General features: G+C 38.2%; 1 protein-coding gene across 1 annotated transcript in view; it reads right to left on the reverse strand.

The window, feature by feature from the left end:
• The window catches only part of LOC128688839 (uncharacterized), a 38,488-nt gene extending 15,414 nt beyond the window's left edge, over positions 1 to 23,074 (reverse strand). The window contains exons 1-7 of the mRNA XM_070085404.1: positions 22,928 to 23,074; positions 17,949 to 18,090; positions 13,254 to 13,344; positions 10,599 to 10,821; positions 9,628 to 9,748; positions 8,650 to 8,743; positions 1,878 to 1,938 (exon numbers count right to left, since the gene is read on the reverse strand). Coding sequence (XP_069941505.1) covers positions 1,878 to 1,938; positions 8,650 to 8,743; positions 9,628 to 9,748; positions 10,599 to 10,821; positions 13,254 to 13,344; positions 17,949 to 18,090; positions 22,928 to 22,981 — 786 coding nt within the window. The 5' untranslated portion in view covers positions 22,982 to 23,074. The remainder of the gene's footprint in view (positions 1 to 1,877; positions 1,939 to 8,649; positions 8,744 to 9,627; positions 9,749 to 10,598; positions 10,822 to 13,253; positions 13,345 to 17,948; positions 18,091 to 22,927) is intronic.
• Positions 23,075 to 23,404: the final 330 nt, after the last annotated feature.

Raw genomic sequence — 23,404 nt, forward strand, 5'->3', positions numbered from 1 at the left:
GCAAGTAACATTTGCACCTCAGAAAACGCAAATGATGATCGCTCTAGGCACCATGTTGGTAATGCTGGTGCAGTAGTAAGGATGAATGGGAGGATGTTGGCACCTGGAGAAGAAGTTGATATCCTTGGGGTGAAATTTGACTCCAAACTAACCATGAAGAACCATGTTGTAAATCTTGCAAACAAGGCAGCCAGGAAGCTTACAGCACTTCGCCGTATCTCGCATCTGCTTGACAGTAGGGGTTGCAAGATCCTGTACGAGGCACAAGTACGCCTCACACCTTGAGTATGCTCCACTTTCTTGGGTTTGCCTGCCCCCTCTCATCTGCGACTGCTTGACAGAGTAGAGAACAGAGCAAGACGTCTCATCTCTCGCCTGGACCCATCCTGGATAGATCTGTCATTTCAGCAGAGCCTTCAACATAGGAGGGATGTGGGTGGCCTTACTGTTATGTACAAGTCCAATATTGTCAAAATACCACACTTGGATCCACTTCGAGGACAGCGTGAAACAAGCTTTTATGCCACAAGACGGGCAGAAAGCAGCAACTTCACTCTGGCTGTACCCTTCTCCAGAACATCACTCCATCTGAGATCATACATACCCAGGATGACTCGAGTATGGAACACATTCGTACAGCATAATGATGTCAACGAGATGAAGTCAGTTGATCTAATGAAAATGCTGGCCCTCAGATGCCTCCAACTTCATTATGTTCCCTAATTGTATGTTTCTTAACAACAAAAATGATTTTAAATGAGGTGATGAAGGTAACAGCTCTTAGCTTGCCAATAAAGTTAGGACTCCTTAACCTGTAAATAGCTTGTCAATAAAGCTAGGGATCCTTAACCTTGTCAAACCCTGTGTAAAAAAAAAAAAAAAACAAAAAAAAAAAAAAAAAAAAAAAAAAAAAAAAGAGAGAGAGAGAGAGAGAGAGAGAGAGAGAGAGAGAGAGACTGAGAGAGAAAGAGAGAGAGAGAGAGAGAGAGAGAGAGAGAGAGAGAGAGAGAGAGAGAAAAAGAGAGAAAAAAATTGAAATGGGTGAAGCTGTGGCAAAAAGGAGGAGGGAGATCAAAGATATGTAGCCCAATCACTTGTAATTATCAAAGTCTATCAAATGTCCCCATGGTCCCGCTTTTTTTTTTAATTTATCCCAGTTTACATGACGTCACATAGTGCTGCAGGCAAAGGGTGATGATCATTATTAATGGCGTTCCCCAAAGAGGATCGAGTTCCACAAGAAAGTGTCTTGAGAATCGCCTGCTTCGCTGTCACGGTTTCTGTAGATGACGTGGTCATTAATTGCTAAGCCCTTTTCCTGGAGGTCGTATGCCCGTTTGTCAGTTGCTGTCAACAGTTTGGCTAATACAGTGAGTTAAAAGACTTCAAACCAAGGTTAGGTTATGTTGCTAAGAAGCTTCTGGTGCCAAAAAATGCATACCATGCTAATTTATGTGAATATATCGATCAATAATCTGATTACGATGTCAGCACACTGTTTCCCTCTTTGTGTCACCCAGCCTTAGCGGGACACGGCAGTTGACTTAAAAAAATCTATTAACTCTTAGGCTAAGGATAAATAGGACATTAACTAGTAAATGTAGAAAGTAATCATAATGTATCCAAAGACAGCAACTATGGTTAGCCAAGGCAGCATTGAATAAGCTGGCAATAATACTAATAAATTTTCTTGGATTTATATCAAGAAAAATTACATACAGCATAAATTCCAAGGTTATACTACAACACTACATCACTGGTAAGGCCTTATTAAAATTATGCAGCAGTTCTCGTCTTCATATTACAAAATGAATATGCATGTCAATGCGCTATCTATGGCAAAAATATTTGTGCAAATTAATCAATACGTCACTTACCTTATATAAGATTTTGTAGACAGATCTTTGGCATTCCTTTTGCATCACTTCCTTCTCCTCACTGCAATAATGTCCATTTAACTTAATACTGTATTAACTTAAAAGCTATTGTAATATTATTATAACAAATGTGTAGATAAACGTGTAGGCAGATAATCAGATACTTTCATTTAATCTCGAAAGTCCTCTTTTAAAATAATTTATTTCCCCCAAAAGACTGATGTAAATGTTAACTATTCAATTAAGAAAATTTTGAGTGCACAATATTAAATAGTTTAACAGGCATTCTCTTATTCTCCTTTTCACTTGTTTCTTTGAACTTAGACACTCTCCAAACTATTAAGCTATCCACATTTCAATAATGGATATCAGGAAGGTAAGCCTTGAAAACCACTTAAAGCCGGATGCTCCTAATATTGACTAAACAATAAATTTAACATCTGTAGAGTTTAGCTTCTTTATTATATACCTTCTGCTGTCACTTAATACACACATCCACATAAACAACTTGTTAGGATCAACATGATCTTTGCCATGGTATAGAACACAGATGCGGTTACATGGAATTTTTATTGACGATATTTCTCCAACGCAGTGGCCTTCATTTAGTCACAAACCTGATATGAGAGGGACAGCTTAAACTAGCGAATAGCGGTGAGGTAAAAAAAAAGTCAGGTGAACATCATGTAAGCTCTTATCCAAACGTCCAAGGACTTTTCTGGCTAGAGGTTCATCCAAATTGTAGAAATTGTTGTTTCGGCTGAATATGCTGAAAACACTGATGTCTGCACTTTCAATACCTTTTGAGTTTCGTTCTTCTTGGCAATTAGCAGTGTCACTATAGGTGCTATATAACCGCATCTGTGTCTGGTTTCCACTGTGTCGGTATCTCATACTATTATTTACCCAGCGTTATCTTTGCTAGTTGAAAGTATGCATACCTGAACCATTTATTTGCCACTTGAGAGGTTGTATCTCAGTCACATGGTCACTAAGCCTTCTAGCACTGAACTACTGGTATTTTCCTTTATACTATTCTATTCCAAACACTGTATATTAACTGTAGAACTCAGTAAAGAGCAATGAAAATTTATGTATTTGCATTAACATATCGCTCTTGTATTGTCACATTTTCTAAATTTGCTTTTTCAAATTAAGCAATTTAGGAAAGGAGAAGAGGAAATTATTCAGGTAGTTTGGTCAATACATAGGAAGGAGCACAACAGGCTGAGCAAAAGGGTGTATATAGCAGGTTAGAAATGAAAGAGTGGAAGACATTCCAGGAAGTGTCGTCTGTGAAGAGATTTTGAGAGGTAGAGATCTGTGCAAGCAGCACGTATGTATGTATTAGCGTGTTTGATCGGAGTGGTGGTTTTTGAAACTTGACAGTGCTGAATGGGTGTAAGTGAAATAATATATATGAAAGTATTCAGGAAAAATCAGTGAGCTACACTTGACTTCTGGAGGAGAGTACAGTGTTATCGCCCTGATGGATGGGTGGGGATGTTAAAGCTAGGAGGGCCATTTGTTTGTGATGTCCTTGCATGGCAATATAAACACAAATGCAGTATAATGTGATCCTTTATTGACTACGTTTCGCCCACACAGTGGGCTTTTTCAAGTCACAAACAGAACTACCTGGGGTGGAAGGAACGTGAGTATTTATAGTCCGGCTGAGGTCAGGTGAAGAATGCTGCATCTGATGATGTACCGAGTGGGGTTATAGAGTCTAAAAACTTGGGTACATCATCAGATGCAGCATTCTTCACCTGACCTCAGCCGGACTATAAATACTCACGTTCCTTCCACCCCAGGTAGTTCTGTTTGTGACTTGAAAAAGCCCACTGTGTGGGCGAAACGTAGTCAATAAAGGATCACATTATACTGCATTTGTGTTTATATTGCCATTGTGTCGGTATTTTATACCATTTATTTCCATCGATGTCCTTGCATATTCGGTAAGACAGCTGTTGAATGAACATTGGTGAATGTGTTTTCTTCTCTGCGTCACCCCCCCTTGACAGGAAATAAATGTACAGAAAATCTAACAGTAATTAAGCATCCTCAACAAGGATAACGGTAATCTGTATTAAAAACTGGGAACTGACACATCACATAGCCTATATATGTGGGTGACTCACAAAATTACTGTGATCCCAAAGAACATAAGCCATATTGTTTGACTTTATTGGATCACATTAAATTAAATCTACATAATGCAGTTTTTGTGCTCATAACAAGTGTGCCCCAAGACCACTGTAAACTGTTTGTATGTTAAGTATCCAAAGCCTATAAATACACTGACAACATGTAAGGTGGGTATAAAACAGAAATTAAAGGGGCTATTCATATTTCATTTACTAATGATCATATGAATTTCGTTGGAAAATACTTACATCTATTAGATTTGCTAATTATTATTATAATTAAAAAGAAGCGCTAAACCTACAAAATTTATAAAGCCTTAATTTGCTAAAAAAAATCGACTGCAGATATCTTAAGACTTAACTAACAAATACACACCAATTAATTATTAAAATATATATTGGCAGAAAGGTGGGCTGGTACAAGTATGAGCAGTGGAGGGGGGGGGGTTGAAGAAGGTTGGAATAGTTTTAAAAATGTAGTATTAGAATGTGGGGCAGAAGTTTGTGGTTATAGGAGGGTGGGGGCAGGAGGAAAGAGGAGTGATTGGTGGAATGATGAAGTAAAGGTTGTGATAAAAGAGAAAAAGTTAGCATATGAGAGGTTTTCACAAAGCAGAAGTGTTGTAAGAAGAGTAGAGTACATGGAGAGTAAAAGAAAGGTGAAGAGAGTGTTGAGAGAGTGCAAAAGGAGAGCAGATGATAGAGTGGGAGAGGCATTGTCAAGAAATTTTAATGAAAATAAGAAAAAAATTTGGAGTGAGTTAAACAAGTTAAGAAGCCTAGGGAACAAATGGATTTGTCAGTTAAAAACAGAGTAGGGGAGTTAGTAGATGGGGAGAGGGAGGTTTTGGGTAGATGGCGAGAATATTTTGAGGAACTTTTAAATGTCGACGAAGAAAGGGAGGCGGTAATTTCATGCACTGGACAGGGAGGTATACCATCTTTTAGGAGTGAAGAAGAACAGGATGTGAGTGTGGGGGAGGTGCGTGAGGCATTACGTAGAATGAAAGGGGGTAAAGCAGCTGGAACTGACGGGATCATGACAGAAATGCTAAAAGCAAGGGGGGATACAATGTTGGAGTGGGAGTCGGCCGACTTGATGAAAAAAAAAAGAAAAAAAATATATGAAAGAGGGGAAGGTACCTAGAGATTGGCGGAGAGCTTGTATAGTCCCCTTATATAAAGGGAAGGGGAGCAAAAGAGATTGTAAAAATTATAGAGGAATAAGTTTACCGAGTATACCAGGAAAAGTGTACGGTAGGGTTATAATTGAAAGAATTAGAGGTAAGACAGATTGTAGGATTGCAGATGAGCAAGGAGGTTTCAGAGTGGGTAGGGGATGTGTAAGTCAAGTGTTTACATTGAGGCATATATGTGAACAGTATTTAGATAAAGGTAGGGAAGTTTTTGTTGCATTTATGGATTTAGAAAAGGCATATGATAGAGTGGATAGGGGAGCAATGTGGCAGATTTTACAAGTACTTGTATATGGAATAGGTGGTAAGTTACTAAATGCTGTAAAGAGTTTTTATGATAGTGAGGCTCAGGTTAGGGTGTGTAGAAGAGAGGGAGACTACTTCTCAGTAAAAGTTGGTCTTAGACAGGGATGTGTAATGTCACCATGGTTGTTTAATATATTTATAGATGGGGTTGTAAAATAAGTAAATGCTAGGGTGTTCAGGAGAGGGATGGGATTAAATTATGGGGAATCAAATACAAAATGGGAGTTGACACAGCTGCTTTTTGCTGATTGTTGCAACCCCTGAATGGGTTGCAATGATTATTATGTACATATATAATTATTATTTTTTCATTTAATTTTATATTGCTTATATTTGCGATAATAGCTAAATCGTAAATGTATTGCTTTATATTGTTATTTGACTTGTTAGGTAGGATGTAACATATTATGTGCTCAGTTCAAGTCTTGATTGTCTAACTACTGTAATTATCGCTCTTTGCTCGTTAGACTGCCGGCTTCTCGTTGTTGCTGGGCGACAGCTGTCCACGGAGCTATCACGTGATCGAAGGGGGGGGTGTCTTCACCTCACGTGAAGTATTCAGTCTGATCTAGACTCTCTTGGTGGTTGGACAGATTGTCTGTCTCATTATTCTTGTTAGTTCTGTAGAACTCTGTTCACAGAACATTGTATAGACTTAGTGATTTTCGACGTTGTACTGAGGTTGTGTGTCTCATAGACACTCTGAGTAACCCAGGTCCTGACCTAACTTGTACTGGTATCTGTGCATTATCACAGTCGGGGATTCTCTTATGCTGAACTTAGATTCAGTAGTATGGGAGTTTTGTGACTTTTGTGGAGGATCTGCAGATGGTCCCTACTTAGTGTCGTTATATTATCTCCTTGGTCCTGATTCTGTGTCGCAGTTGCTTGTCATATTGCTATTGGGCTTAGCATTCTTTTTGTTGTTCAAGCAGACTGTTCTGGTTGCCAGTCAGTCAAGAAGTTAGTTTATGTGAGGACTTTGTCAGTCACTTGTTTAATTAAGTCTAGTCGAGTCGTGAGACATAGCGAACTACTTAGAGCACTTACACACATACACACAAACTTGTACATATTTGTAATATCTTATTAAATGTTAAATGTACCAGACGGTACTTAAGAATGATAATGTGATATGTGCTTTCAACACAATAATACTGTAAACGAGAGAAGTGATATTATTTTGATTATTGTGATTAATTTAATTTAATTTAATTTGATAATATACCTCTAGACTTAATAAATTTATTAAATTTTAATTTCTCTAGTTAGTAGCCTACCAGTTGTAATCCTGAAGCACTACTGAATTATACTGAATTCTAATGGATAATTGGACAAGGATACTGACTACTTGTTACGAAAACCCAGTAACAAGCTGGATGCTAGAAGGGCAGTCCTTTCTAGTATTCACTGGAGATTTCTAAGCTTTTAGAATCGCGTTTTTTTTTAACACTGATGATACTGTGCTCATGGGAGATTCTAAAGAAAAACTGCAAATGTTAGTGGATGAGTTTGGGAGTGTGTGTAAAGTCTGAAAGTGAACAAAGAAAAGAGTAAGGTGATGAGGGTATCAAATGATTTAGATAAAGAAAAATTGGATATCAAATTGGGGAGGAGGAGTATGGAAGAAGTGAATGTTTCCATATACTTGGGAGTTGATGTGTCGGCGGATGGATTTTTGAAGGATGAGGTTAATCATAGAAGTGATGAGGGAAAAAAGGTGAGTGGTGCATTGAGGTATATGTGGAGACAAAAAACATTATCTATGGAGGCAAAGAAGGGAATATATGAAAGTATAGTAGTACCAACACTCTTATATGGGTGTGAAGCTTGGGTTGCGAATGCAGCAGCGAGGAGGCGGTTGGAGGCAGTGGAGATGTCCTGTCTAAGGACAATGTGTGGTGTAAATATTATGCAGAAAATTCGGAGGTGTGGAAATTAGGAGAAGGTGTGGAGTTAATAAAAGTATTAGTGAGAGGGCTGAAGAGGGGTTGTTGAGGTGGTTTGGTCATTTAGAGAGAATGGATCAAAGTAGAATGACATGGAGAGCATTTAAATCGGTAGGAGAAGGAAGACGGGGTAGGGGTCGTCCTCGAAAATGTTGGAAGGAAGGTGTAAGGGGGGTTTTATGGGCGAGGGGCTTGGACTTCCAGCAGGCGTGCATGAGTGTGTTCGATAGGAGTGAATGGAGACGAATGGTATTTGGGACCTGACGATCTATTGGAGTGTAAGCAGGGTAATATTTAGTGAAGGGATTCAGGGAAACTGGTTATTTTTATATAGCCGGACTTGAGTCCTGGAAATGGGAAGTACAATGCCTGCACTCTAAAGGAGGGGTTTCGGGATATTAGCAGTTTGGAGGGATATGTTGTGTAACTTTATACGTATATGCTTCTAAACTGTTGTGTTCTGAGCACCTCTGCAAAAATAGTGATTATGTGTGAGTGAGATGAAAGTGTTGAATGATGATGAAAGTATTTTCTTTTTGGGGATTTTCTTTCCTTTTGGGTCACCCTGCCTCGGTGGGAGACGGCCGACTTGTTGAGGAAAAAAAAAGTGGAGTTAATAAAAGTATTAGTGAGAGGGCTGAAGAGGGGTTGTTGAGGTGGTTTGGTCATTTAGAGAGAATGGATCAAAGTAGAATGACATGGAGAGTGTATAAATCTGTAGGGGAAGGAAGGCGGGGTACGGGTCGTCCTCGAAAAGGTTGGAGGGAGGGGGTAAATTAAGTTTTGTGGGCGAGGGGCTTGGACTTCCAGCTAGCGTGCGTGAGCATGTTAGATAGGAGTGAATGGAGACGAATGGTATTTGGGTCCCGACGATCTGTTGGAGTGTGAGCAGGGTAATATTTAGTGAAGGGAATCAGGGAAATCTGTTATTTTTACATAGCCGGACTTGAGTCCTGGAAATGGGAAGTACAATGCCTGCACTCTAAAGGAGGGGTTCGGGATATTAGCAGTTTGGAGGGATATGTTGAGTATCTTTATAGGTATATGTTTCTAAGCTGTTGTGTTCTGAACACCTCTGCAAAAACAGTGATTATGTGTGAGTGTGGTGAAAGTGTTGAATGATGATAAAAGTATTTTCTATTTTGTTAATAAAAAAAATAAAATCTATACTTACATGATGCTGATACCCCCTTCTGTCTTTTCTGTATTCACAGGCAATTCTTGGCTTCCACAACTCTGCGAGGCCACTTGTTTTGTTATCCTTTTTGCTGTAATTATATAAATAACGGTAAATAAACACGAATGATGTATTGAAAAATATTTCAGTTCTCCCCACGCCTGAACCCTGCACAATAAAAGTTACATCATAAAATTAGTAATTGTAAATTAATGTATTATCTTAAATGCCTACCGAATGCAAGTGTCATTAAGGCTGCAATTCATCTTCACAAGAACACTGAGAATACAGTATTTGAATTCCTAATATGGGAATTATAGTGAATTCTTACTATATAATATATTCCCTCTCATTCAATTGCTGTATTCACCTAATTGTGGTTGCATGGGTCGAGTCTCAGCTCCTGGACCCGCCTCTCCACTGGCCGCTATTAAATCTATTCATTTGCAAATGAAATGCAAATGAACCAATATCGGAGCAAATTCTTCTTATTGTAATACACGTAACTTATTTTTTACGACATAATTCAAAGTAATTTTGTACACTATAACGTGAATACGACTATAGAATCATTACTAATTAGGTTACATTTGGTTATAGGTTGCATTAGGTAAAACTTAACCAAATTTATCCTGCTATAACCTAGCTTAAATAATTTAACCTAATGCAACCTCGCAAGATTCACTGAATACACATGAAGGTATTTGTTTCGCTAATTTCTTCCCAAATAACAATTTACAGATGAAATAACCAGTTTTCCTGGAGTATAACAACTTGCTGATATTAAAAAAAAAAAAAAAAAAAAAAAAAAAAAAAAAAAAAAAAATGCTTCAGTTCTGACAAGGTGTTAAATTCAATAATGGCCGTCCTATGTTTACCAAAGTTTTAGTTTAGTAAACCGTTTTCGTCTTACCATTCATGAACAATGCCCGATAAAAAGAAACATTACCATCAAATTCAATATAACATATTTACCTTTAATATCACGGACAAGTGAAAGGAGTGTTTCAGTAACATGTGCCTCTCGCTCATAGGAAGTACATAAATCCACTAGATACTGGATGATTACTTTCAGAACTCGAACAAAGTCTTCAAGCTGTTGAAAAGGAAATATATTTACTACCTCACAAGTCACGTTAACTACGTGTTGGATTTAAAGATCTTTTTTAATTCCTTCGTCATGGATAAACGTATTCAATTCAATATAATATAAAGGTATACAATGGAAACAAAATAATCAGAGCTGTTAAATTATTATTATTAAATCAATGGGGAAGCACTAAAACGATAAGTTATACAGGGCCTGGGAATGGGAAGGATTCAAATTTAACTCTACGAAGATAGGGGTATATCCATTCCTTGCATCAAGATTCCCCAGTTAAGGCACATCCATTAAAGACATCTATTCAAGACATTTGAAAATTAAAGAAGTGACTACCTGAAACATTGAGAATAATCCCCTTAAAGGGACAGATCTCTTCAAAGCATTTGGAAACTAGATGTGTTTCAGTCCCTGTATGCTGAGTCCAGTGAAGTTAAAAATCAGTACTGAAGATTCGAAGCCAATCATAAGGGCATTAACAGGTTATTGCATGGAAATTAATATCCAAATTTCTTCAACAAAAATAGCAAATATTGGCACCTACACAACCCAACAGGTAACTGAAAAATGTGGATACATTTCCTATTAAAAACTACATGTAAAACCTAAATTAATTGTAGTATTAATATTAAATTTCTAATTTATAATATATGTAGTATTAATACTAAGTTTCTAATTATAATATATGTTTAAGTATGCTGCATTTTCCCGGATTACCTCCCCAGCAGCCCTGTCTTAGACTAAGCCGATCTGAACTGGAAACATTACAGGAATAAAAATTGTTAGGAAACAAAGGAAAGAAAATATAAGTACTAAATATGAAAAAGATGTTTGTAAGGTTTACCAAGTCTATTTTTGACTCTGTTCCTGAAGATGTCTGAGGACATTTTGGATCTGTTTCTGAAGATGCTTGATGAGCTTTTTGGTCTGTTTCTGAATATGCTGGAGGACTTTTTGGATCTTGAACATTTTTACTATCTTCTAGAAGCATTTTCTCTTGAGATCTGAGGTGATCATACAGAATAAACTTGTCTAATAACCTCTCAATTTCTTGCCTCATTTCGTACCTAACAAATAAATACAATCAGAAAACATATCACAATACTTACAAGGGAATTTCACGAAATAAATTATGATTACAACCTTTAGAATTTGTGACTTAACGATGGCAGTATACAATTCTTTTCTTAATAGATTAATAACCCTCTAACCATAAATATCCTTCACGAAGAAGGGCTCTTTATTATAGGAATCATCACTACCTTCCGCTTCTTTGGCTCAAACCAGATCACCTCCCATTCCCTTCGGGTTTCGAGTTTCCCCATGAATATAATTACATCCCCCAGACGCTATATGACCCCTACGGGTTTAGCATTTCCTCATGAATATGCAGTATTCTAATACTAATATTATTATTATATCCACAGTTAGACCTTATAATATACTTCCAAGATATTTGAATCGTCGTAAAATGTCCAATATTTGAAGCAGTACAAAGAACAAGGATTTTTCTCCGCACAATATTATAGTACCGCATTAGGAAAGAAATATGTAACACGGTAGTGCCATTAATGGAAAAACGGTATTCAATGAAATGGTTATGTAGAGAAACGGTAACCAACATCCACAAGGGGTACTGCAGTTAGCTTACCAGAGAAAGGGTAACCTTTTTTTTTACATTTCTAAGTTTTTACATGAAAATGATGCAATCCGCAAATCTAGAAAGGTGCCTTTATGCTGGTGAAGGCCTCTTAATCCAAGGAATTGAGGCCACTCTTCCCTTCTTTGGCTTAAACATAACTGCCTCTAATTCCCCAGGCGATATATAGCCTATTTGTATTTAGGGATTCCCTAAAAAATAATATGATAATAAAGCTGCCATCCACTTTCATTTTAAAATAATGCAACAAAATGTGTAAAAAATTGCTTGTTTTATAGTTTTAAACTTCTAGAGCTGTATGACCTATACGTTTGGCGCATATTTTTCAATTTAATGATTATGATTAACTTTAAAAAAGTGAGAAAAACATGCGGACAATTTAAATATGGAGTGAAATTGTGAAGCATCCAATCATGAGTCAATATACATAGCACCCTATTTGATATGGTGCAGATATAAAAGATTTTTTTCTTTCTTTTTGGGTCACCCTTCCTCGGTGGGAAACGGCCAATGTGTGAAAAAAAAAGAAGTACAGTACTATGTTTAGGCTACAATTCTATAACCATTTCTGATTTGAATATTATAACACCCAAATGATGAATCAGACCTTTGTTTGGGCACAGTCTTTTACCTTACATTTTAAAAGTCCTAGCCTGCTCAAATAGAATGACGAGTATGAGCAACATTTGAATGAAAGATGGGCTAGAGTAATAGCAAGTAATAGATGTGGTATCATGTGGATTTAAGAATGCAGTGCTCGAGTGCACAGAGGATTGTGGTTATAGAAAGTTGAGAAGACAAATCATTGGTGGAATGATAAGGTAAAAAAAAAAAATGATGAGAAAATATGTTAACACGCGAATAGTTTTTACAAACACTTGAATAGTTTTACATTGCGGGTGCGGATGTAAGAAATTGTGCGGATGTTCCGCGGATGCGGATACGGATATCCGATACATCCCTACGAGTCCATTCTGATTTCTCCCCATTTATGCACTCTTACTTTCTTCATCGGTCTCCTGTGTGGAATTCTATCAAAGGTTTCACTGAAATTCATATACGTACACATTATCGTATTCATCACCTTCATCTACCGCCTTGAATACCTCAGTATAAAAAAAAAAAAAAAAAAAAAAAAAAAAAAAAAAAAAAAAAAAAAAAAAAAAAAAAAAAAAAAAAAAAATCGTAAGGCAAGAGAACCTTTGTAACACTGTGCCGAGATTCACTGATCAAATTAAGTCAATATTTCTTAAGAAAAGGTCGTTCTGCTGCTGATTACCAATTAAACCTCTCCACTATGTGGCATCTGTCGATAGATGAATCCATGGTCAGCACTGTACACTGAGGTGCTTTCGACCGAGTATGGTAACAGGGACTCTTGGCAAAACTGTAAGCATTTAGAATCTCGGCCCAGGACACCAACACAATTACTGATTTCATCAACTTTCCCACAATGGAGGTTAGGCTGATTGGTCAACATCTTAAAGCTAAATACCAATTTCCCACTTTGTAAATAGGGATCACATTTGCTTTTTCCAACTTACCCGGCACGATACCTGTTTGTGTTCTGTTGAAAAGACTAGCTAATTGTTTTCTAAATTTTATTTACTGACAGCATATAAGAGAAGTATGAAACAGAATGCGAATGATATGTTTGATACTTGCAAAAATTACGTCTAGCAATGCTGAGTATCTAAAGTATATTTCATTTGCTAATTATCATACGATTTTCTTAAAAATATATTTACATCTCTTAAATTTGCTAAAAATCAACAGCATATATATTAAAACTTCAACCCCCTGAATACTAATTACTAAAAAACAAGAATCTATACTTACATGAAACTAATAGCCCATTCCATTTTCTCTTGATTTACGGGCAACTCTTGGTTTCCATATTTCTGACACATCATGTCTGCCATGCTTTCAGCTGTAAACATATACATATATATTTACACATGTTTGTAATCTTAATTTACTTAGTGCTTAAAAAAAACATTGCTTACTAGCTATGTTGCAATGACAATAAAATGTCACTGCCCCGACTTCCTTGGGCCATCCTAGGTAACTCACACGTTATTGTGTATGTACGCATGTATGTATGGGTGTTTGTGCAGCTGTACGTAGATGAACAGGTACCCTGAAAAACTCACTTACGTTACAATGTATGACAACTGCTATCACGTACACCAGGTGCACACACCACACACTATCACTTAAAATACACTTCTGTTGATACTTACTAACAAATACACATCATAATAACGATAGCATCATTAGGTCTCTTATCTACCACCTTCAACTTTTATAATGTAATATTATCGATAAGGCAACAAAAGGACCCCAGTGGAAATACGTCACTCTGACTTTTTTGGGGGTTATCCTTGGTTCTCTACACATATGCTGCTATATATGATAATCTATGTAACTGAATTTTTGTATACCTGAATAAACTAACTTACTTAACAAACACGAATGGTATATGGGAAACATTTCATTATTCCGCACGCCTTGGTTCGACCCGTCGTACCTGACACCGGATAGTGTTGTAGATTTCCCTACGCTATAAAAGAAGGTTCGTAGACAGCAACCACCCAGGGAAGTACTACCATCCTGCCAGATGACTGTGAAACAAAAACCTGTAACTGTTTTGCATGATGGTAGGATTGCTGGTTTCTTTTTCTGTCTCATAAACACGCTAGATAACAGGGATATCTTGCTACTCCTACTTACACTTTGGTCACACTTCACAGACACGCACATGCATATATATATACATACATCTAGGTTTTTCTCTTTTTTCTAAATAGCTCTTGTTCTTCTTTATTTCTTCTATTGTCCATGGGGAAGTGGAAAAGAATCTTTCCTCCGTAAGCCATGCGTGTCGTATGAGGCGACTAAAATGCCGGGAGCAATGGGCTAGTAACCCCTTCTCCTGTAGACATTTACTAAAAAAGAGAAGAAAAACTTTATAAAACTGGGATGCTTAAATGTGCGTGGATGTAGTGCGGATGACAAGAAACAGATGATTGCTGATGTTATGAATGAAAAGAAGTTGGATGTCCTGGCCCTAAGCGAAACAAAGCTAAAGGGGGTAGGAGAGTTTCAGTGGGGGGAAATAAATGGGATTAAATCTGGAGTATCTGAGAGAGTTAGAGCAAAGGAAGGAGTAGCAGTAATGTTAAATGATCAGTTATGGAAGGAGAAAAGAGAATATGAATGTGTAAATTCAAGAATTATGTGGATTAAAGTAAAGGTTGGATGCGAGAAGTGGGTCATAATAAGCATGTATGCACCTGGAGAAGAGAGGAATGCAGAGGAGAGAGAGAGATTTTGGGAGATGTTAAGTGAATGTATAGGAGCCTTTGAACCAAGTGAGAGAGTAATTGTGGTAGGGGACCTGAATGCTAAAGTAGGAGAAACTTTTAGAGAGGGTGTGGTAGGTAAGTTTGGGGTGCCAGGTATAAATGATAATGGGAGCCCTTTGATTGAACTTTGTATAGAAAGGGGTTTAGTTATAGGTAATACATATTTTAAGAAAAAGAGGATAAATAAGTATACAAGATATGATGTAGGGCGAAATGACAGTAGTTTGTTGGATTATGTATTGGTAGATAAAAGACTGTTGAGTAGACTTCAGGATGTACATGTTTATAGAGGGGCCACAGATATATCAGATCACTTTCTAGTTGTAGCTACATTGAGAGTAAAAGGTAGATGGGATACAAGGAGAATAGAAGCATCAGGGAAGAGAGAGGTGAAGGTTTATAAACTAAAAGAGGAAGCAGTTAGGGTAAGATATAAACAGCTATTGGAGGATAGATGGGCTAATGAGAGCATAGGCAATGGGGTCGAAGAGGTATGGGGTAGGTTTAAAAATGTAGTGTTAGAGTGTTCAGCAGAAGTTTGTGGTTACAGGAAAGTGGGTGCAGGAGGGAAGAGGAGTGATTGGTGGAATGATGATGTAAAGAGAGTAGTAAGGGAGAAAAAGTTAGCATATGAGAAGTTTTTACAAAGTAGAAGTGATGCAAGGAGGGAAGAGTATATGGAGAAAAAGAGAGAGGTTAAGAGAGTGGTGAAGCAATGTAAAAAGAGAGCAAATGAGAGAGTGGGTGAGATGTTATCAACAAATTTTGTTGAAAATAAGAAAAAGTTTTGGAGTGAGATTAACAAGTTAAGAAAGCCTAGAGAACAAATGGATTTGTCAGTTAAAAATAGGAGAGGAGAGTTATTAAATGGAGAGTTAGAGGTATTGGGAAGATGGAGGGAATATTTTGAGGAATTGTTAAATGTTGATGAAGATAGGGAAGCTGTGATTTCGTGTATAGGGCAAGGAGGAATAACATCTTGTAGGAGTGAGGAAGAGCCAGTTGTGAGTGTGGGGGAAGTTCGTGAGGCAGTAGGTAAAATGAAAGGGGGTAAGGCAGCCGGGATTGATGGGATAAAGATAGAAATGTTAAAAGCAGGTGGGGATATAGTTTTGGAGTGGTTGGTGCAATTATTTAATAAATGTATGGAAGAGGGTAAGGTACCTAGGGATTGGCAGAGAGCATGCATAGTTCCTTTGTGTAAAGGCAAAGGGGATAAAAGAGAGTGCAAAAATTATAGGGGGATAAGTCTGTTGAGTATACCTGGTAAAGTGTATGGTAGAGTTATAATTGAAAGAATTAAGAGTAAGACGGAAAATAGGATAGCAGATGAACAAGGAGGCTTTAGGAAAGGTAGGGGGTGTGTGGACCAGGTGTTTACAGTGAAACATATAAGTGAACAGTATTTAGATAAGGCTAAAGAGGTCTTTGTGGCATTTATGGATTTGGAAAAGGCGTATGACAGGGTGGATAGGGGGGCAATGTGGCAGATGTTGCAAGTGTATGGTGTAGGAGGTAGGTTACTGAAAGCAGTGAAGAGTTTTTACGAGGATAGTGAGGCTCAAGTTAGAGTATGTAGGAAAGAGGGAAATTTTTTCCCAGTAAAAGTAGGCCTTAGACAAGGATGTGTGATGTCACCGTGGTTGTTTAATATATTTATAGATGGGGTTGTAAGAGAAGTAAATGCGAGGGTCTTGGCAAGAGGCGTGGAGTTAAAAGATAAAGAATCACACACAAAGTGGGAGTTGTCACAGCTGCTCTTTGCTGATGACACTGTGCTCTTGGGAGATTCTGAAGAGAAGTTGCAGAGATTGGTGGATGAATTTGGTAGGGTGTGCAAAAGAAGAAAATTAAAGGTGAATACAGGAAAGAGTAAGGTTATGAGGATAACAAAAAGATTAGGTGATGAAAGATTGAATATCAGATTGGAGGGAGAGAGTATGGAGGAGGTGAACGTATTCAGATATTTGGGAGTGGACGTGTCAGCAGATGGGTCTATGAAAGATGAGGTGAATCATAGAATTGATGAGGGAAAAAGAGTGAGTGGTGCACTTAGGAGTCTGTGGAGACAAAGAACTTTGTCCTTGGAGGCAAAGAGGGAATGTATGAGAGTATAGTTTTACCAACGCTCTTATATGGGTGATGAATGTTGCAGCGAGGAGAAGGCTGGAGGCAGTGGAGATGTCATGTCTGAGGGCAATGTGTGGTGTGAATATAATGCAGAGAATTCGTAGTTTGGAAGTTAGGAGGAGGTGCGGGATTACCAAAACTGTTGTCCACAGGGCTGAGGAAGGGTTGTTGAGGTGGTTCGGACATGTAGAGAGAATGGAGCGAAACAGAATGACTTCAAGAGTGTATCAGTCTGTAGTGGAAGGAAGGCGGGGTAGGGGTCGGCCTAGGAAAGGTTGGAGGGAGGGGGTAAAGGAGGTTTTGTGTGCGAGGGGCTTGGACTTCCAGCAGGCATGCGTGAGCGTGTTTGATAGGAGTGAATGGAGACAAATGGTTTTTAATACTTGACGTGCTGTTGGAGTGTGAGCAAAGTAACATTTATGAAGGGATTCAGGGAAACTGGCAGGCCGGACTTGAGTCCTGGAGATGGGAAGTACAGTGCCTGCACTCTAGAGGGGTGTTAATGTTGCAGTTTAAAAACTGTAGTGTAAAGCACCCTTCTGGCAAGACAGTGATGGAGTGAATGATGGTGAAAGTTTTTCTTTTTCGGGCCACCCTGCCTTGGTGGGAATCGGCCAGTGTGATAATGAAATGATAATATTTATTAAACTCCAGGTGTTGCAGTTCGTCATTATTGGTGGATAGGCGTGTTTAAGACACAACACGAAGAGGGGCTGCATTTGTGAGTTAGTGGAATTTTTCACGTCAAAATTACTTCAACGTTCCTCCTTAATAAATGTCTGGAAACTGAATATGAATTTTTATGAGCCTTTTTCACTTCAGAAACGGGTCTCCGTTTTGTTCACTCTTAACAAGTCATGTCTCACTCATAACTGCATGTACTGATGTGCCTGAATAATTGGTTATATGCAATCATTCAACGCTGAGTTAACAAACCATAAATAACACGTAAATTGTTCAATAACCATGTATCATGGTAAGAAGTGACACCAAGCCAAATGTTTATCAATGCTTTAGTAACACTGAATATACTAACCTTCAAAATCATTGAGTATTAATGGAAGCACTTCAAGAAAACATGTGTGTACTTCATTTAGATGTGTATGTTCTCCCTCGGAAGAAGCTTGTTCCACTGCATACTGAATGAGAGCTTTGAAGATTTTTTTCAAACCTTCACACTGTAGGAAAATTAAATCTAAATGCCTGGTCATGATTAATGTATAGTCCATGCAACATAATGTAAAGGTATACAAAGTAAATAAAACATGACCAAACCTGTTCAATTAGCATATTATTATAGTAATCATGAGGAAGAGCTAATCTTGTATGAAAAAAAATAAGATTTAATTTGAAGATGAAGGCATCAATTCCCTGGATCAAGATCTTTTCACCAGCATCAATGCTTTATATAGTGCATATTTTGTTTTCAATCAATCAGGAAAAAAACGCTAAACCAGCAGGGAGGGGGGAAAGTAAGCATGAATAATTTCCAGGGGGTAAGGGGTGGGGTGCAAACCCAGAGAAAAATAAGGAATGGCCTTAACGTGGATTTTCATGGAAGAGGGAAGGTTTCACTCATCGCAGATAATTCAGAATGTTGTAAGTGGTAGCAATATCAATCGAAATGTGAAATTCCATTAAAAGTGACTAAATTTTGGTAACTTATCTTTATCCTGGCGAGACTGCACTTCCTCGCTTCGAGCTGATTGGTTGAACGTATTGTCTGAATAACATTTAACGCCTTTCAAACGCAGCCTCGTAGGCGCTTCACTTTTCACTTTATTTAACGCAAATTGAGAAGTTACAGTAACCATACACAAAATAGGGAAGAGAAGCAGTAGCACAAGGAGGAAGAGGAACACAATCTAATCATAGGAAATATGAGTTAAATTCTCATATGACGGAAGGTGGGGTGTGGAGATGAAGACCAACTGCGATAGTGGGCGCTACCCAAAGTGACTAGTTTATTGTGCACCCGATATCCATCCTGTGGACGGTAGCCTAGGAACTAGGCGCCAAAAGGGTTAACAGGTGTACATATGGATTTATATCTACATATATATACAGTTCACTTTTCTGTTACAAGCAAATTTAGGAAATTAGCTTATTATATCTGGAATCTTATTTTCATTAATAAGATATCTTGACACGTGACAGGTTATTATACTATCTCTGTATTCCTCAATAAGTGGACTTAAGCACATGGTGTTCAAGACAGTGACCATATGCCTAATCACATAATTTGCATTTAGTTTGATCATGTGTCTGCCAAACTGCCAGAAGTACTTGTAACCAAGCCTAAGCCTGGCCACTACATCAGTCAGTCTGTTCACATTGCAAGTTGCTCCATAAACATACTTATCTACGTTCATGTTATCATAGTGGGTTATAGATCTACTCAGGCTTCTAACTGCATTCCTATAACAATCATTTTCATTATTTACTTCTCTCGTAATATTATTCCTAATGCTAGATACATTATTATTATTATAATCAAGGGGGAAGCGCTAAACCCGGAAGATTATACAGCGCCTGGGGGGGGATGTGGAAGGCATTCAGGCTTAATTCGGGGAACTGGAGCACAGATCCAATTCCCTAAATCAAGAGCCCCTCACCAACATCAAGGAACCTTCCTTGAGGGGAATGCTAGATACAGATATACCAAAGTTATATTCTACATTCTCCTTCTGGGTACTCTTATTGGCTAACATGTCAACTTTATCATTAAGGAGTAATCCAATGTGTGATGAGATCCATAGCAATTGTACATTAATTTCTTTGTCCCGGATTTTTGAGTATCTATACTTGGCTTCTCCAATGAGCATATTGTTGGAGTCATTATATGACTCAAGAGCCTTCAGAGATGACATAGAATCAGTAATGATGATAAGAGTCAAACTCAGTGTCATAAGATAGCTTTAGCGCCATTAGGATTGCAAAGAATTCAGTCTGCAGTGTAGACGCCCGGTTGTTAATTCTTATGCCTAGTTCAACAAATTTATTATCCTTCTTAACTAGGGAGGTGGCAAGAGCAGATGCAGCCCTGCCAGAAGACTCCTGTTTAGATCCATCAATGTATATAACTTGTGATAACTTATTACTACCAGCTAGGCGAAAAATTTCTTATTGAGCAGTTGCTTTAACAAGTGATTTAAGGAAGAGATTACTAGGAACGAGTTTCTTGGGAGGGACTTGAAGGTATGTGATATTAAATGAACACATCTTCCATGGAGGGGTGAAATGCTCTTTCACCCCTCCATGGAAGACGTGTTCATTTAATATCAGATTTAAGAACCACTGCCTTATTTATTTATTTATTAATTTGAACATGATACAGTGAAGTACAAAGGAATACAGTTATTACAGTGCAACATACCAAAGCCCCTTGTATGCAGAGCATTATGGGCAGGCTTAAAATTAACTTAAGATTAACTAAGCAATGATATATTCAGTGGTAAAAACATTATTGTAAACAGATAACAATTTAGCACAAATGAGTATTACAAAGACAGGTCATATGGTCATTTACTGTGCATTCAGTAGAATGGAGTATTCTGTTAGGTAATGTAATTAAAAAAAAGCGCCTATGCAAATATTTCACAAGGTATATAAATATTACTTGTAACTATAAAATGAGTATATTAAGACGCAGATTTAAGGGCATGAGAAAATAAAAAGGCAATGCAGAAAGATTACTAACCCATTATATGCATCTCCAATTTACACCCAACAATTCTATATCACAGTCCAACACACATTCATATCTTCTCGAATTATTTGTTTGGTAGTTGATCTTAGCTATCTACAACTATGCAAAAGAATTTTTTTCCCACTTTCTAAACCTGAATTTATTAAATTTGATTACAATATTACATTCATGGAAGTGCGCTAAACCCGTAGGGATCATACAGCGCCGGGAGGAATGGGAGGCATTCAGGTTTGAAGGGAAGCACAGGTCAAATTCCTTGGATCGAAGTCTTACCCGCTTAAGGAACCCTCGAGTGGGATTCAATTTGAATCCTTTGAGTTTGATAGCTATTTTAAGCACCTTATTTGTTACAATTATCTTCCACTAGTAAGTAATTCTTAGCTTTATTATGCGCCCCCATACTCATCTTATGTGCAGTAGTCAAGATTACAAACGCACTTAACAGGTACATTTCAACATTACACCTACTCATTCTACGCCTTTCAGTAATGTAGATTCAGAGCTCTCTAATCTAAAAGATTAACTTAGGCATCTTAATCTAAAATTTTCCAGGGCACTTCTATCCATTTTGTATAACGAGGACTATCATTTTTATTATTAACTGTAGTAACCAGCAAGGAGGAAGAGGAAGAGAAGAAAGGGGAGGAGCAAGAGGAGCAGCAGCAACAGGAAGAGGAGCAGCAGCAGCAGGTGGGGGAAGAGGAGCAGTAGCAGGAAGAGCAGTAGCAGGAGGAAGAGCAGTAGCAAGAGGAAGAGCAGTAGCAAGAGGAAGAGCAGTAGCAAGAGGAAGAGCAGCAGCAGTAGGAAGAGGAACAGTTGCAGGAGGAGGAAGAGTAGCAGTAGCAGGAGGAAGAGCAGCAGTAGCAGGAGGAAGAGGAGCAGTAGCAGGAGGAAGGGCAGTAGCAGGAGGAAGAGCAGGAGGAAGAGGAGCAGCAACAGGAGGAAGAGGAGCAGTAGCAGGAGGAAGAGCAGCAGCAGGAGGAAGAGGAGCAGTAGCAGGAGGAGGAAGAGGAGCAGTAGCAGGAGGAAGAGGAACAGTAGCAGGAGCAACAGCAGCAGCAAGCAAGCAGGCAGGTGCTGAGGCACGCTTATACTACAGTAGTTTTTGGTCATCTGATTAAAGGCCTACCGCTGGCTTGCCGATCTACCCTTTTAAAAATTAGATTCATAAAATATCCATTTGATGACGGGTATAAATAAAGGAGATATAAATTCGGTGCTAAGAATATCTAACCAAGCATTAACTCGAAAGAAAAGATTAAAGTTGAATTAAATTAAGATTTAGAAAGGTTGCAGACGAATGGCCCAATCTGCCAAGTAGTGATAAATATGCTAGCGAGAAGTTTGGTTTGAGGTCCTGCCTAATACTGGCCAGTAACCCTACAACAGTACCCTCTCTGTTCTTGTGTTCTAATTTTCAATGCAAGTTTAAAGTGTATTACATTTCCAGGGATCATCTCCCCCCGCGGCCCAACTTTAGAATAAGCCGTGCTGTAAACATTTGCACTAGGAAAAAAACATAGGAATTCAAGAAGTTGTGAGGTTTACCGGCCATCTTACATGCTCATGAGACTGACCAGCAATCTTGCTAGTGTAAAACATTCAACTGGTTCACACACATGATAGTACGTTAGTAGTCTTAAGCGCTATGATCCTTATGTCAGCGCTTCCTCATAAAAAGTTTCTACTTGGGATATGCATCGGCGTCACCTTTCTTGATACTGCCCCATACATTATCTTCATACACAAAATATAATTACATTAGAAACAAAAAAAGCAAACCTCTGTGGGTCATAAAGCACTAGCCTTCAGTAAACATACATGAACATTCCTGGAAAACATCATAAATCTTATAAATCCTAGTATTTATTATTACATTCACTGGGAAGCGTTAGTCACGTAGGTCATATGGCGCCTTGGGAATTAGAGGTAATCAGGTTTCATCCAAAGGGATTATTTTTTTTATTACTATTACATTAATGGGGAGCACCAAACCGGTAGGGGTTATACAGCGCCTACGGATAACTACTGGAAGCGACAACCCCGTTGGAGCTTAGTGGGGAATGGATGGCAATCAAGTTTTGATCTAAGGGAGGCTAGGTCCATTCCTTGGATCAATAGTCCCCCACCAGAATCAAGGAGAGGAGCCAAGGAAAAAATAGCTTCAGTTCCTGGGACCAAAAGCCGTTGCTCTTGGTCCCAGGAATCCCAGGTTCACCAGCGTCTTCCCCATGATCCTACAAAAATTAATGCAAATAAAAAAAAAAGGTAAATGAAGATTGTTATTGCAAATAGTTTATGCCTACCATTTTCTGAATCTCTTGGTGTAACTTGCTTCTAGGAAGTGTGCTGGAAGCCATTCTGACTCCAAGCTTCTATGGTAAAGAAAAACCAGATGATCAGCAGCAACACCCGCTCTCCTCAGAAGTTGGTCGTTGACTAACGTTTTCAAAAGGCGGGAAAATAGTCTGACCATCGATGTAAGTTCTAGAACCAAAATTATATATTTTTTTTATTCTCAATGTTTTAATTTGGATTTTATTTAAAAAGATAAGTAAAAAAAATCTGCATCTGTTTTGCTATTCCACTTAAAAAATAAAACATTCCTAGTGATCAAAGTGTGTAGCCACTCTACGTGGCTACACAGTTAGTAAATGTTGGATTGATTTAAAGTCTCCATACACACACACACACACACACACACACACACACATACATTAGGCGGGGCCAGGAGCTGAGTCTCGACCCCTGCAACCACAATTGGGTAAGTACATAAACTATAA

The sequence above is a fragment of the Cherax quadricarinatus genome, chromosome 16, assembly GCF_038502225.1.
Source record: "Cherax quadricarinatus isolate ZL_2023a chromosome 16, ASM3850222v1, whole genome shotgun sequence".
NCBI lineage: Eukaryota > Metazoa > Arthropoda > Malacostraca > Decapoda > Parastacidae > Cherax > Cherax quadricarinatus.